Genomic DNA, 16,397 nt, shown 5'->3' with positions numbered 1-16,397 from the left:
GAGCCAAGATCACGCCATTGCACTCCAGCCTGGGCGACAAGAGCAAAACTCCATCTCAAAAAAAAAAAAGGAATGAAGATGGCCTCAACTCTGGGGATAATAGGGATGGACAGGAGGGCTGAGATGGTGGAGGCCTTTTTTGAAGTATGATGGGCAGGATGTAGAGGAACCCCATCTTAATCCACTTCTTACATCTAAGACATGAATGTATGTGCACAGCACATTTTAAACAAAGATGGAGAAAGGAAAAGATCACTGTCCCAGACCCTTAGGATGAGATTGTTTATGCAATTAAGCAGCACAGGATTTAACTCTGAGATCCCTGGAAGCAAAGGCAAAAAGGGAAGCATGGTGACATGCATAAGCTTGCATAATCTGTTAAAATAAAGAATACTCAAGGGAAAGGAAGAGACTGGCCAGATTAGAGTAGAAGTTAAGGCTGAAGGGCACTGGACAGATCATGTTTGTCCCTGATCCTGAGAGCCCTAGGAAGGGCCAGTTTGGGGATCACTGGTTCCTCCTACTGCTCTCTTTTGGAGGGTGGAGATCTTGGGGGTAATACCCTGAAAGCACAGTGCAATGGAGAGCCCAGCCTTGGCCAAGAAAGATACCTTTACAGCCAGCCAGCCAAGTGTTTAAACCCGGAAATATGATTCCCTACCAGAGTGGGATATGGCTCAACGTCCCTTCCCACCCCATACTCCTCTGGCACTCTTTGGAGTCTCCATTAGCTCTTCAAGAGAAGCTGGGCAGAAAGTTGAGCTCCAAAGCAAGGATAGATGTATTTACTCAAAGTGGCCCAACAAGTTACAGATGGAGCCAGGACAGTGACTCTGCCCTTTTGATTTCAGAGCTTGTGTGTTTCTGGTCTGGCCAGAGCTGGCTATTCTCTTCTTAGGGTCCTATTAGTGCATGTGTTCATTCAACACAAGAGATGGAGCACCATTTGAGGGCTGGAGGGTGTCAGGGCCCTGTCCTCAGGGAGCTCCCCTTCTGGTAGGAAAGAAAACTCTTTGACAATCAGCTCTCCCTAAAGATGACTGAAGGTGACCATCGCTCCCAGAGAAATGCAGGCCTCACCAACAAAGGCAAAGGAGAGATCTTGCCTTGATTCGGGAGTGGAAGGGGGGAGCAGAGGAAGACCTCCAGGGGAAGGCACAGGATCCCTATGGGCCGGCTTTCCTGAGAATGGCGCATGGGCAGAGGGAGTGGGGACAGGGGCAACTGGTATTGTAGGCACCTGGAATTAGGACCCTTTCTCTTTGTGGGGTGAGTGCTTCAACGTTCATTACCTTATTTCATCTTAGCAACAATCGTGGGAAGATAGTAGAGATATTTTAAAATCTTAAAATGCCCATTTTAAAGCTGGGGAAACAGACTCTCAGGTGGCGTGCTGTAGACCACAAACTGAATTAAGAACTCCAGCGTCCTGATTCCATCCATCTGCCGAGTTCCGGGCACGCACCGCCGAGCGCCTTACCCTGAGCCTTCCCGGTACCCGCAGCCCCGACAGCTCAGCCATCCCCACCTGAAAGTTCCACCTGAGGTCTCCCTCGACTCTGCCCTCCTGCATTCTTGGCGTCGCGGGGAGTCAGGGGTTAAACCCCGTGGCCCGGGTGGCCCCTTCCCCCTCCGCAGCCCCCTCGCCTCCACTCGGCGCCGCGCCTGGAGCGTCCGTCCCGGAGACCCGCACAAGAGAGGAGGGGAAAAAGTGGGCCTGTTTCTCGGGTGGCCAATCCACCGAGCCCGCGGTGCCCCAGAGGAGGCGCCAGGGCTAGGCCAGCGCCAGGCCGGGCTGCCTGCTTCCCGCGGCAAAGTACAAATGCGCCCGAGCGCGGCGCCTGGAGCCCTTGGCGAGCACAGCCGGCCCGCGCTCAGCCTCCCTCCGCGGCCGCCGCGCCGCCGCCGCCGCTGGGACCGCAGCCCCGCCGGGCCCCAGGCCCCCGCGGCCCGACCCCCAGCCCACCGAGCCGGGGGCGCCGGCCGCCTCTAGCCCGCGTGCCCGGAACACCCGCTGGTCCCGCGCGCCTCGCCCGGCGCTGCGCGCTCGGCAGACGCCGGTCCTCTCCCTGCTTTCTCCTCCTCTCCCTCGCACCTTCCCTCTTTCTTTGATCGCCTCTCCCTCCTGCTGGACCTTCGTCTGTCTCTCCATCTCTCCCTCCTTTCCCCGCGTTCTCTTTCCACCTTTCTCTTCTTCCCACCTTAGACCTCCCTTCCTGCCCTCCTTTCCTGCCCACCGCTGCTTCCTGACCCTTCTCCGACCCCGCTCTAGCAGCAGACCTCCTGGGGTCTGTGGGTTGATCTGTGGCCCCTGTGCCTCAGTGTCCTTTTCGTCTCCCTTCCTCCCGACTCCGCTCCCGGACCAGCGGCCTGACCCTGGGGAAAGGAAGGATGGTTCCCGAGGTGAGGGTCCTCTCCTCCTTGCTGGGACTCGCGCTGCTCTGGTTCCCCCTGGACTCCCACGCTCGAGCCCGTAAGTAGACTGGGAGGCTGGGTGGGCAGAGGAGGGATGCGGCCCCTGGAATGTGCGGGACAGCGCCAGGACCTGGACCCCAAGCTCTTCTGACAGCCGTCCAGGCAGCACCTGTGCCGTAAGGGTGGAGACTCGGTGAGGACCAGTATAGGCCGGGGGACCGGAGGAACTCGACACGACTCAGAACTGACAGAGAGGGCTGCTGCCAGGGACCTGAGGAGGGGCACCAAGGGCAGCGGGGGAGAGGGCAGGGCACTGTGTTTTGGGTTGGGACAGGACTTACTGTTCCTAGGAGGGAGTCGGGTATGTCTGGCTACAGGTAAGGAGTGCGATGGAGAAGAAAAGGCTTTTTGCCTTTGGAAAGAGCCATTGGACAGAAATGAGAGGTAATTAGGATAACCTTCCCATTCCTTTCTCTCTTTTGATCCTCGCAACTCTCCAGTGAGGTGGGTATTATCATTCGCACTTTACAGATGAGAAAACTTAGGCTGAGCAAGGAGGAACTTGCTAAAACTTACAGAGCTAGTAAGCCATCCAAAGCCAGAACTCTAGTTCCAGATCCCATGCTTTATTCCCTGCCTCACAGTGTCTAGAAGGAACCCTGAATTTGCAGCGTGAGACTCTGGGAGGCGGCAGGGCACAGTGAGATAGACCAGCGTCTTCACCATCCCAGCCCCGCTGAATGCCAGCTGCTGGGAGGCCGTCACAGAGTGCACCTCTCTGATCCTGGGTTTCCTAATCTATAAAGCGGAAGTAAAAATCCTAGGAGAGTGGATAGGATTAAATTAGAGAAAAGAGGTAAAGCAGCTAGCACAAAACTGGTGCTTGATAGCTTCCAAAACAAATCAGTTCCAATTATGCTTTTCCACATAGATACAGTGTAACATCAAACAGGTTACATCATCAATCTGAGCCTCAGTTTCCTCACTGCCCCCACAATAGGCTGGTGGGCCCCCCTCCCCATGCCTGGCCAATCTCTTAGAATGCTGTGAGGATGGGAAACCAAACCACATTCTCTTAATCAGAAGAAAGGAGCTTCATTCAAGCAGTGGGTTTCTCCAGGACATACATGGCACAGCCTGCGATTAAGACCCCGCGTTCCCAACTCCTAGTCTGGTGCTCTTTCCTCTCCCCAGCTCAGCTCCTCCATCTATGCCTTTCTTTTGCACGTGACATTCTAGAGCTGGTAGTGCTGGACTTTGTTACAGTCTTGTTTCTGCTCATGAGAGCAGGCTGAGTGTCTCTGGCCTGCCAGCAGCATGAGACTCATAGAAGTCTTTCCATAACATAGAACAAGTAATGGAATTAGCTCAGTGTTGGATTCAAGTCCTGGCTGTGCCCCTTAGAGCTGTGTGACTTTTTGTAAGTCATAACTTCTCTGAGCCTCAATTTCCTCATCTGTCTAAGAGAGATACTAATCCAGAACTTGCAGGGTTCTTGGGAGGATTAAAGGCGGTAACAGATTAAAGTGCCCAGCACAATGCTATGTACTCAATAAATGTCTCTTCTGCTTTCTTGAACCCTGAGGGTTTCCTCCTAACACCTGCCTCCTATTTCTTAAAAGAGACTCTGCACAGGATGCCCTCCATGCCTGCCTCCCATCCACTTGACACCTTGTTCTTAGTCCCTGCAATTTTTTCTCCAGATATCATTGCCCTTGATGCATCTTGGGAAGATGTCCTAGAACCAGACTGTTATCCTACCCACACCCCGCTTCTTTGCTTCCCATATCTTGTCAGCCTTTCATGGCCTTGCCGAGGTCACACCTCTTCAAACAAACTCTCCCCGGTGGCTTGATCCACTCTAATCTCCCTCCTCTGTGCCTCCATGGCCTTCAGCTCTGTACCTCTCAGCAGGTCCTGCCAGTATTCCATCTTCCCTACAGCCTTGTAAATACAGATCTCCAGACATGTGAGAAAAAGACTTGGAGCCAACTCATTAGGGTGAGGTGGACTGGCACTCATTGGAGAATGTTAAGATTCCTGGATGTTAGAGCTGGTGAAACTATCAAAAACCATCTGCTTCTACCCATCAATGTACCTATACTTAAATTGAAGCCCAGAAAAGAAGAGTGACTTGCCCAAGGTCACACAGCAAATTTATTAAAGAAAAGAACAAAAGCCAGGCACAGAGGTACACACCTGTAGTTCCAGTCACCAGCTACTTGGGAGGCTAAGAGGGAGAGGAACCCTTGAGCTCAGGAGTTCAAGGCCAGCCTGGGGAACATAGTGAGACCTCATCTCTTAAAAAAAAGAAAAAAAAAAAACAGAACAGACGTGGGTCCTGGACCCTGATTTGTCACTTACTGGCTGTGTGAGTTGGGACAGACCACTTCTTTATCTGAGCCTCATTTTGTTTGGTGCTGACAGCCTATGAATCTAGAAAGGATCCTATAGTCATTTGCCAAGATGCTATTTGAAGGTCTCTCACAAAGGTCCTCATCTTAGTTTAAGTAAGATCTCAAGCCTACTGTGGGTCAGAAATCTGGTGATATCTTAGGTGCTTTCAGAAACAGTGCTAACAGATGGAAATTTTCAAGTCTGTGTGGTATCAGGCTCCTGAGGTATTGGAGCCCTGAAGAATGCCAAGGGCCTGTGAACACAGGTAACAGTTTACTCCTCAGGCTATTCAAACAAAAAGTATTCTCTCTTTGGTTCTATTTCCAGCCATAGATTGAGCCTTAATCCCAATACAGACTAAGTTTCAATTCAAGCCACAAGCCAAGCCCTAATCCTCCAACCTTGGCCACAGGTTGAACACCAATTCCACCCCTATACAAGACCCCTTACCCAGGCTGGGTCCCCGACCTGGTTACTGACCGGTACTGGTCCCAGCCCCAGGCTGAGCCACAGACATGTGTGATGCTTGTCACTCTAGACACTCAGCTCTTTGTGGGTGAGTGTCCACCAGAGGCCTCCTATCTTCTTACTTCCCTCTGCAGTGCTTTCTGCCCTACTCCTCTCAGCTCCTCTTTGTTTCTCTTCCCTAATTGTCCCTTGTAGGTGTCTAGTATGCTCTGCTTTCTCTTCCCTCCCTCCATCCAATCCTGCTTTCAGGAGTCAGTCAGTTACCAAGTAAAAACATGGGGCTGGGTGCAGTGGCTCACACCTATAATCTCAGCACTTTGGAAGGCCGAGGTGGATGGATTACTTGAGCCCAGGAGTTTGAGACCAGCCTGAGAAACATAGCAAGACCCTGTCTCTAGAAAAAATAAAGAAATTAGCCTAGCGTGGTGGCACATATCTGTGGTCCCAGCTATTCGGCAGGCTGAGGTGGAAGGATTGCTTGAGTCCAGAAGATGGGTGCTGCAGTGAGCTGTGATTGCACCACTGCACTCTAACCTGGGTGTCACAGTGAGACCCTGCTGAGAAAAAAAAAATCCATCTATTTTTTTCTTCAAGGGTTTTGTGTATTATGGGAATCGAAGCTTTTGTTCCCAGGTGATGGATTCCAGACCCTAGACTCAGGCATGGGACAGGAAGGGAGCTCCCTTGGTAGGATGTGATGTGGAGGGCAAACCTGGAATCAGAAAGTCAGGGATCCAGCCCTGGCTGTGCCATCAATTCCAACTGTGACCCTGGACAGGTTGCCTTTCTCTGCCTCTCAGTTTTCTCCCCTGTAAAGTGAGATGGTTGGACTCAAGTGGATGATTATTGAGGACCATTCTAATTTTAACACCTCGTGGTTCTAAGTCTCCAAAACCCAAAGATGTGGTTGCCTTGATTCCGAGTCCACTCTGGCCTTTGGAATAGGGATGTGGAAGGGTAGCACTCCTGCCCTGCCAGGGAGGAGTGGACAGGCAGACCCTCAGACACCAGAAAAAAGTGCCTGGATGGCCTGGGGCAGTGGAGGTAGTGGGAGACCGGCCAGAGGGGACTTGCTTGTCTGTTCAGCTTAGTCGCATCCCCATCTACCTGTGCAGGTGTGCATGAGGCAGTGGGGAGCACCTAAGTGAAGGCCTGAAGTCCGGCTCCAGGCTGACTTCTCTCTGGATCTCTGACTGGGCCGTTCTGCACCTCTCCTCTCCCACCAGCAGAGGTCTCTGCCTCACTCACTGGCGTGCAGGCTGCTGAGACTGAGCCCGGCAACAGCTGCGCAGTTGCTCCAGCTGTTGCACCTGTTCCAGGACTAGCCTCTCAAGTTCCCCCAGCCGCCAACCATGGCGCCGGACTCTGGGAGAGGGACCTTGAATCCTTCATATTCTCAAAGAAAAGGGCTGGCGTGACAGCGGTGCCCCTGGGAGGTGTAGTACAGAGATCATTTCAGGCATCCCCCTGCCTCTGTCCAGGACCCCATCCTCATTCTTGTACTCAGGAGTTCTTTTTTGTATCTCGCCAGAAGACTTCTGTTTACAAGTGAAAGCCATTTCTTCTAGTCCTGCCTAGTAGGGGATGGGTGTCCCTGTAAGCATTCTCTCCACATCCGACGACTGGCATTGAAGATTGTGCTGGAGTGAATCAAGCTTAGTCAAGTCCTGATCTCTCTCTGGGACTCAATTTCCCACAAAGGAAACAGGGGACTGGATGTCTCTGAGTCCCTAGCTTTCTACGATTCTATGAATCTAAGCGTATACGTCCAAAGCAGAAAAAAATGTGAACAGTCCCCACCCTGTTTCCTGCCCTTTAACAGGTAACAGAGCTGCCTTTCCTGGTTTGATAGTTCTCTCCCTAGAGGCCCTTCTATGCTCCTGTATGACTGTCATGTGCCAGAGGGAAAAGTCAGGTTCAGAGAAATGCAGTTCCTTTCCCCGGGTTGCACAGCTCAGCCACTGAGGAGCTGAGGCTTTTCTTCTGATTTCCTTAAGAGGCCTCTCCCATCGGGTGCCAGAGCCCAGAGCAGAGCTTATGTCTCAGAGGGGAGCAAGTTTGTTTGTGTGAAGAGGGGATTATAAATAAATAGAGAAAGTATGGCTGTGTGGGTGTGAGGGAAGAGATGTAAACGTTCTACATTCCTGGGCAGCCTGGCTCACTCAGGTTTCCTGAGTTCTTGCAGGCTGGGGACAGGCCAGCCACAATTCCAGACCTCTCTCCTCTCACCCCGGCCCCTCCTGATGCCCTTTCCATGGTCTTGTCCAGCCTCCCCTCCAGCCCAGAAGCTTCTTTCTAGTTGTCTTTTCTGCTTCCTATTGGGGAAGAATTCTCAACCGCACTAACCCCTCCTAACTGACCCCATAAAAGACCTTTTATCACAGCATGAGAGTTTCAAGCCAGACTGTGGGATGAACTTGGAACTTGGATGGAGACAGTTTGGAAATTTTGACTTAGGCGTGAAGATCATGGAATCACTCATCCCTTTAGCTGCTCTGGGCTCCTGACCTTTTTGTACATGTTGTCATTTGGTTTGGCCAGTGGTTTGAGCATTCAGATGGCAGGGAGCTGGAAAGCGGGGGTTGTCAGAAGCTAATTTCTGTTAGGTGGCAAGGTAAAAGTGCTGAAAGGGAATTGGCCCTCTTCCCATATAATGAACTACTCCTTTTGTTAAAGAAAGAGGCTTCCAGGGCCAGGCGTGGTGGCTCACGCCTGTAATCCCAGCCCTTTGGGAGGCTGTGGCGGGTGGATCACGAGGTCAAGAGATCGAGATCATCCTGGCCAACATGGTGAAACCCTATCTCTACTAAAAATACAAAAATTAGCTGGGCATGGTGGCACTCACCTGTAGTCTCAGCTACTCAGGAGGCTGAGGCAGGAGAATCGCTTGAACCTGGGAGACGGAGGTTGCAGTGAGCAGAGACTGCGCCACTGAGCCGCAGCCTGGTGACAGAGCAAGATTCCATCTCAAAAAAAAAAAAAAAAAAAAAAGAATGAAAGAAGCTTCCAGGACTAAGGACCATCAATTGGCTCCTCTTCCAGGATCTCTCCCTCTTTGTTAACTCTGTTCTTTCATCATTGATTTCATTCATCAGGCACGAACTCTATCTATGTAGGCTCTGCATTGAGCACAAAATTTAATGAGATCTGGTCCTTGCTCTCAAGAAGGTCCCAGTTTAGTTAGGAAGCAAGCTTACTTAAGAAGTACCTCTAATCCATTTGTGATGAGAATTGTAATGAGGGCTGAACTCAGTTCTGCGGGAAAGGCCAGTGGCTGGAAGTTTGGGGCAGCTTCACAGAAAGGGTAGCATCTAAGCTGGCTTTTGAAAAATGGGAAGGAGTTGGTCAAACATTGGAGATGGAAGATTCCATTCTAGGTGGAGGAAACAGCATGTTTGAAAGCACAGTAGGAGGAGGCCTGGGGGCTGGTGGAAGAGTGAGGAATTTAGCAAGAGGAGGTGAGGCTGAAAACAGGGCCACCACAAAAAGTTTTGCCGGAAAAGCAGGCAGGAGCCAGCTCATGATAGGCTGGGGATGACACAGTGACATTTGGAATCTGTCTGGTAAACATTGCTGTCCTGAAATCAGATTAGATCAACTAAGTCAGTCACTTTAAGTCTGTTCAGACAGGTAAAGAGCTTTGGCTGTGGCCTATCCAAGTGGACACTTCCTGTGGGAAAGGGAGCTAGTGTCTAGCACTTTGGATATGCCAAAGAGAAGCCTCTGTATCCTTCATGAACCACATCCACTCCCACCTCTGTGCCTTTGCATCTAGCACCCACTGCCTGAGAAGTACTTCCCCTTCTGCATCTTGTTAATTTCTCCAAGATCCAGCTCAGGCATGTTCCTAGAGAAGCCTCGCCTGACGACCCTACGCTCACACCATCATAGCGTTTGTCAGACTGAATGTATTGTATCTATCTGTGTTCTTCACTAGGCTGTGAGCTCCTTCAGGAGGTGACTTTGTTTTATTTAAGTCATGTACCAGGCCCATGGATGTGTATAATATTTGACATACAAAAAGTTCAATAAATAAATGAATAACGGGAAGTAATATTACTGTAACAGTCCCCCAGTATTCACGGTTTCAATTTCTGAGGTCTCAGTTACCTGTGATTAACCTTGGTCCGAAATATTAAATTGGAAATTCCAGAAATAAAGAATTCATACGTTTTAAATTGCACATCATTCTGAGTGGCATGGTGAATTCTGTTGCCATCCCTCTCTGTCCCATCCAGAACATAAATCACCCCTTTGTCCAGTGTGTCCACGCTGTAGATGCCCCCTGCCCATTAATCACTTGGTAGCTGTCTCAGTGATCAGATCAACTGTTGCAGTATTGCAAGGCTTGTGTTCAAGGAGCCCTTATTTTACTTCATAATGGCACCAAAGCAGGAGTAGCAATGCCAGCAATTTGGATATGCCAAAGAGAAGCTATAAAGTGCTTTCTTTAAGTAAAAAGGTAAAAGTTCTCAATTAATAAGGAAAGGAAAAAAATGGTATAGTGAGTTTGCTAAGATCTGCAGTAAGGATGAATCTTCTATTTGTGAAATTGTAAAGAAGGCAAAATAAATCTATGCATGGTCTATCTAGGGTTCAGTACAAACTGTGGTTTCAGGCATCCACTGGGGGTCTTGGAATGTGTCACCCAAGGATGAGGGGGGACTACTGTATTACTAATGATAATAATGTTTACTGCCTGTTATGCCAAGGGCCCCACACTCACATATGCGTTCAGTCCCAAAACCTCAATCCTGACCTTGATGGCTCCTTTGCCCTCTCCATGCATATCCTATCCAGTCTGTCCCAAAGCCTGCCCATTGTACCTCCTAAGTGTTTCTCAAATCTGTACTTTTGCCCATCAGCACAGCTTCCATCTTGGTCCAGGTCCAGCATGATCTCAAAACAGGATGACTGCAACAGCCCCTCCCTGGTTTCTCTGCCTCCAGTCTTGCCCTCCAATCAGTTCTCCATTCCTGTGGGCACAGTGATGATTCTAAAATGCAAATCTGATCATGGGACTCCCCAGTTTAAAGCTTTTCCATGGCTTTCCTTTGCCTCTCGGGCTCTCAAAGCCCTCCATGAGCCTCTGCTTCTCCTTCCAGACTGGTCTCTTGCCTCTCACTCCTGCCTTCCCATTCTCTCCTCCAACTTCTGAACCACTTTCATCTCTGTATCCCCGCCCAAGGTCTGTGGGCCTGAGGTGAGTTGAGGCAGACTATTCTGGTTTGTGAGCGGGGCTAGAAGAATGCAGGAGGCCACCAGAATCACGGTTGGTGCAGTTGTAAATGAGACCTGGGAGATTTGGCCTCAGTGTGTGCTATGATGTTCGTCCCCTAATAGGTGCCTGGGGATGACCACAGAGAGCTCTGGGAGTCAAAGAAACACCACAGGAAACAAACTATTAAGGAAGTCTGGGGTCAGTGCCCAGATCTGTTTTTTTAAACCTATTTAGTTGAGCATATAATATATGTCAGGCACTAGGCATATTGCATATATTATCTGACCTAATTCTACAGTAACTCTGAGAGGTAAAGATTGTTATTAGTTCCATTTAATAGATGTGGAAACAGAGGCCCAGGATGGTTAGGTAACTTGTCTAAATTCAGGCTGCAAATAAAAGCCAAATCCACGATTTGAACCCCAGCCGATCTGACTCCAAAGGGTCCCTGAGAAAAGGCATGCTTGGTCTCTGAGATGGGGAGGGATGCATGGGCACAGGTGGGATGAGACTTAGTGGTGGGGTGGGAGAGGAATCAGGGCAGGTCCAAGGCCAGGGCAGGGGTGGGAACACCACAGAGGACCAAAGGGAGTGTATGGGAAGGGAGTGAGATATGAGACAAACTTTACCGCCTTCACACTCAGGTGACACACCTGTGTCACTCAGGACTGGTACTACTGGCTCCCTGAACTTCATCCTAACCCACTTTGGAGCCTCTGAGAGCCTAGGATGTATGAGACCATCAACACATCCAAGAATCATAGAATCTTGGAATGATCAAATCTCAGAACCACAACATTGGACAATTCTAGAAGCTTTGTGTTCTAAGGAAATACAGGTTCTTAGAAACATGGAATTCTCAAAATCCTGAACCTTAGAATCCTAGAATTTTGGAGTCTTCAAATGTTGAAATCATGGATTCATAAAGTATCTATGCAGAAAATCTTTGAAGATCATAGCTTACCCCTTCCCCTTATTTTGCAGATGGGAAACTGAGGCTCGGAGAAAGGAGGATGAGTCTCTGAATGTCACACAGTGAACTTGTGGCTTAAAGAACTAAAACTGTTTTCACCAGCCATGTTCAAGGGTTGGGGCTAGTGCCAGCACTGCAGGAACCGAGGCGGCCTGTCGCCGCCTGGCACTTCTTCCTCCTGCTTGGTTTTGGCATGGCCTTGGGCACTCATCTCACTTGAGGAAGAGAGAGCTCCAGGCCATGCCACCCTTCCTTGTGCCTGTCACCTTCTAGGGTATGGTGGGATGGGGACTGTGGCCACTGGAGGCCTCCTGCCAGGCCCCCCACATTCTCAGCCTCTGCCAGGTCTATTAGTGGGGGGAAGGGGCCTCCTGCCTGGGCATTGGCTGAGACACTCTTTCTGTCTTCATGCTCTGAGCAGGCGGTGAGGTGAAGGGGGTGCCAACTGGCACAGGGACCTGGGCTACAGGGCTGCCCCAAGGAAGGTAGGACAGGGCTTCTTCAGCAACAGGCTGAGACCTAAGGTGGTGGCAGTGTTGCAATCACCCCCTCCCTGGTGGGAGGAGGGGACTGAGGAAGAAAGACATTATTCACTCCTTGGAGAGTTGGGCTGGCTCTGACCAGCACCCCAGCTGGGCCCGTGTCCCACCCTCTCTGCCAGTAGAGGCTGAGAGATAAACACAGCTCATTTGATACGGGCCAGCCGGGCCTTGCTGGCTTGCTGGGAATGTGAGAGACGAACTTTAATCGCTCCTCCACTTTGGGGAGTTGGGAAGGGAATGGTGAGGGAACTAAGCCATGTGTTCCTACTCTCAGCGACCCTCAAAGCACAGACTGAAGGCATCGTGACAGCAGTCTCAAATCTTTGTTCTAGGAGGCCCAAGAGGGCAGAGCAGGAGCAATGTGAGGAACCCGAGAGAGGCCAACTCCAGCTCCTTACAAAGAAAACCTTCTAATGGTTAGGAATGGCCCAAGAGCTCCTGTTTCCTGGAGGCGTGTGTCAGGCAGGGGCTGCACGCCAGCCCAGCCCCCAGTGCTGAGAGGGAATTCCTGCACTGAATGTGAGCTCCCGCTCACCCCACCCAACTCATTACTGCTTTCAATGCTCTGCGATTCTGTTTCAAAGTCTAAGAGAATGTGATTTAGGAAGTGTAAGAACCCATGTTTCTAAGATGCTTGACTCTGGAAAATGAGAAGGAGGCATGAGAGGCAGCTTCTCCATTTTAGACCAACAGGGGACTAAGAAAATAAGCTAGGGAGTCCGGGATGGTGGCCAGTGGGGCAGAGAGAAGAAGGCAGTTGAGCCTCTAGGCCCTGGAATTGGGTAAAAAGCCACAGGAGATGAGAGATGTGGTGAAGAGAAAGGAGATCTGCTTTGCAGGCAGGTGTCCTGGGCTGAAATCCTAGCGGAGGACTTTAGGCCAGTGGCATAGTCTCTGTGAGCCTTCTCATAATTGTGGTAACAGTCCAAAGCCACTGCAAGACGGATACTGTCATCTATTCCAGAAGATGACAATGTCCATTTTGCAGTGGCTTTGTGATTGTTACCACAATTATCATAATAATAGCATTCAACTAAGGGTCAGAAACTGGACTGGGTAAGCACTTTACAAGCGTTGTCTAATTTAATGGTCAAAACAATAATGTTAATGAGATAATTAACTTCTATAAGGGGTTCGGCAAAGAGAAGATAGTCAATAAATGTTGGTTCCCTTCTCCATATTTCAATCTCATTTAATTCAACAAACCTTTACTGGCACTTAGCTTGTGCCAGGCCTCCCAGTTCCTCCTGAAAAGAGCTCAGCAATGGAGTGTTTTTCCCTGCTGGCATGAAGATCACTAGGTACCTGCGTAGAGGACGGTTGGCGAGGATAGGGCAGGAGGCAGAGGGGCAGGGCACAAGGCTGCAGTGCTGGGCTGGGAGGTCTGACCCAGGGCTGGAGGTGAGTGGGTAGGAGGTGGGAGCAGGAGTGGATCAGTGGGTTATGGGAGGTGAGAAAGGCAGAGGTTTCAGGAATGCAGGATTGTAGGAGAGATAGCCAACCCATGGAACAAACGATTTTAGTAATTCTTAGAAGCATTCATCCAGATATTGACGACTGATGTGCGATTGCAAAAAAGTCCATTGGTGTGCCAAACACAAATCACAGTAGTAGCAACAACCATTTTTAAGGATACTTGAAAGTCAGTTTCCTAACAACCTTTCCATCACGGCTCACCAAAATATAAGGACATAGTACAGTGTGAACGCAAGAAAGCTCCCAGCGCCATGGCCTCGGGCCCCATCTCTGCCAACCCTCCTCTACACAGGTGCCTGGTGATCTTCACACCAGGAGGACTTTGTTCAAAAGGTGGGCTACAGGACCCAGAGAATGTGTACACATGTGTGTGAGTGTGTGTGTGTGTGTGTGTGTATACAGGGGAGGGGGATGGGAGAGGAGAGAGGGGTGGGAAGGGAGGGAAGGGTGTTGGTGATGTACTAAATAAGCCAAATGGGACAAATAAAAAGGAAACAAGCATGATTGTGAGGGCAGAGGAGCGTGGGACTGAGTCAGGAGACTGGTGCTGTCATCGCTGCCTGGTGACTGACTTGCTGTGTGGCCCTCAGGTGTAACTTACCCTCTCTGGGCCTCATTTGTCTAATCATAATAATTAACGTTGATACCATGATATAAATCTGTACAGCATTTCACTGCTTGATTCCCTAGCTGCCCTGTGAGATAAGCATTAAGGCTCAGAGACAGTGGCATGCCCAGTGTCGCACAGTAAGTGTGTGGTAAAGCTGAGATTCAAACTCAGACCTTCTGGCCCCTTGCCTAGGAGAGCATGCTCAGTTGTCTAGCAGATTCTCTTTTGTCTGAGTGGCCCAGATGACATCTCTTTTAGAGCTAGAAAGAAGGAAAAATGAGACAGAGTTTTTGGGCTGAAGCCTCCTGGGACTAACATGGCACTGGTCGGTTTGCCAGGCCCAGACATGTTCTGCCTTTTCCATGGGAAGAGATACTCCCCCGGCGAGAGCTGGCACCCCTACTTGGAGCCACAAGGCCTGATGTACTGCCTGCGCTGTACCTGCTCAGAGGTAGGTTCCTCTGGCCACCTGACCACCTGTGTCAGGGATGTCTGAGAACCCTCCAGAGAAGTCACCCCAGAAGGAGGACTAGGCCTTCTAGAACTGTGCTGTCAGCAGTAGCTGATAGACTTGGGACAAGCCACTTTACTACTGAGTACTTAATATATAGGATTAGATGGCTACTGTGTACCTCCCAAAGATAAGTCACACAAACATTAGTGGCTGGGTTGGGATGAGGGCCCTGGTCTCCCGTCTCACATCCCAGCCTTCTTTCCACCTCGTGCTGGTGCCAGCCTCCCTGCCTCCCACGCAGCCCAAGACAGAGCCTTTTTGACCTTATCTCCCTTTCCCTCCCTTTCACGTACTATTTCCTCCAGCCACTTCGGCCCTGCCTTAGGATGTGTTCCCCCACCTCCACTAGCCCAACTACTTGTTCCTCAAGGATTTGCCCAAATGGGAAAATGACCTCCACCTGGAAGGATTTTCTTCTTCTGGGATCCCACATAAGTTTCTCTGCCCCTTTCTCCTGATCATTGTTGACCAGGCAACATAGTTACTGCCCCTCCTAGACTGAACCTCTGAGGCTAGGACTTGCTGGGCCCTCACTCACACCTGGCATGATTCCCTGCCAAAGGCTGAACCACCTGGGGTAGAGACCATGTTTTTGTTTTCCATCTCCTCCCACCCCATCGCACCCCACAACAATCCAGCACCTCCACAGGGCCTTGTAAAATCAACTGGGTAGAATAAATTAGATCCCTATGTGGTCCACAATTCACAAGCAAGGTACGAGATTGGAGGGGCAGAAGAGGAGGAAGTGGCTTAGGAGACCTGAAAAAACTTTGGCTTTAGCTCAGCTGCCTGGAGCCCAGTGTGGATGTCCCCAGCTTTCTTTGTCTGGGTGTTGGTGCTTGGAGGGAGGGGTAGCTAGCTCCCAGCCCGAGCCAGCCTCCCAGCGCCACTCTTTCCCTGCACAGAGCCAAGAGAGGAATGCAGAAGGCCTCTAAGAGTCTCCCTTGTTAAAATAGAACCCTCTGGGGTGGGAGCAGAAAGAGCTCTGGAGGAGATCCTGTGGGGTGGCAGAGGGGGTGGCTAGCCCCCCTCCTGACTTTGACACTGGGGTCTCACTCTTCCTGGGGTGTTTCCTCCTGACTCACCACTGCTTCTACCATGTTGGCCCCAAGTAGAAATGGGGACACAACCCCCACCATGACTGCCTCCCCTCGGTTTGCCTTAGCACATCTGAGGCCAATCAGCTTTTTCAAGAAGGACTTTATGAAATATAGCCAGAGAACAGAAAGGAAATCATAACAGAAAATTCCAGACATATCATGTGGTCCAGTTGACAAAGGCCAAGTTTTTTGAGCCATTGGAGTTAATTCATTTCTCCTTTCCCAGAATTCACATACAGTTTCCTCAACCCAGAGGACTTTTGCTGGTATCTGCAAAATATACCCTCAATCCCTCCACTTCTCTCCACCATCACTGCTCCCCCTAATCCAAGCCACCATCATCTGTCATCCCTTTCCTGGGCTGCCACACAAGCCTCCTAACAGGTCTTCCTGTTTCCCCCTCTAAATCCACCCTCCATGCAGCAGTGAGAATTTTTTTTTTTTTTTTTTTGAGACAGGGTCTCGCTCTGGCATCCAGGCTGGAGTGCAGTGGTGCGATCTCAGCTCACTGCAGCCTTGACTTCCCAGGCTCAGGCAATCCTCCCACCTCAGCCACCTGAGTAGCTGGGACCACAGGTGTGTGCCACCATGCCCAGCTAATTTTTGTATTTTTTGTAGAGACAGGATTTCACCAGGTTGCCCAGGCTGGTCTCAAACTCCTGAGCTCGAGAAACCCACCCG

The 16,397-nt window shown here is 50.4% G+C and overlaps 1 protein-coding gene across 10 annotated transcripts in view; it reads left to right on the top strand.

The window, feature by feature from the left end:
• CHRDL2 (chordin like 2) overlaps window positions 1-16,397 on the top strand; it is a 52,195-nt gene that overhangs the window by 15,305 nt on the left and 20,493 nt on the right. For 3 of the 10 annotated variants that reach the window (XM_055282951.1, XM_055282950.1, XM_063641362.1), the window contains exon 1: window positions 14,419-14,553. In XM_055282951.1, coding sequence (XP_055138926.1) covers window positions 14,419-14,553 — 135 coding nt within the window. Of the gene's footprint in view, window positions 1-1,849; window positions 2,474-12,348; window positions 12,536-14,418; window positions 14,554-16,397 lie in introns of those variants that run through there. The other 7 variants (XM_055282944.1, XM_055282946.1, XM_055282945.2 and 4 more) reach the window with 4 other exon arrangements.

This window comes from Symphalangus syndactylus, chromosome 6 (genome assembly GCF_028878055.3).
Source record: "Symphalangus syndactylus isolate Jambi chromosome 6, NHGRI_mSymSyn1-v2.1_pri, whole genome shotgun sequence".
NCBI lineage: Eukaryota > Metazoa > Chordata > Mammalia > Primates > Hylobatidae > Symphalangus > Symphalangus syndactylus.
Note: the sequence above shows the minus strand (reverse complement) of the source record. Positions and strands in the feature narration are given on the sequence as shown.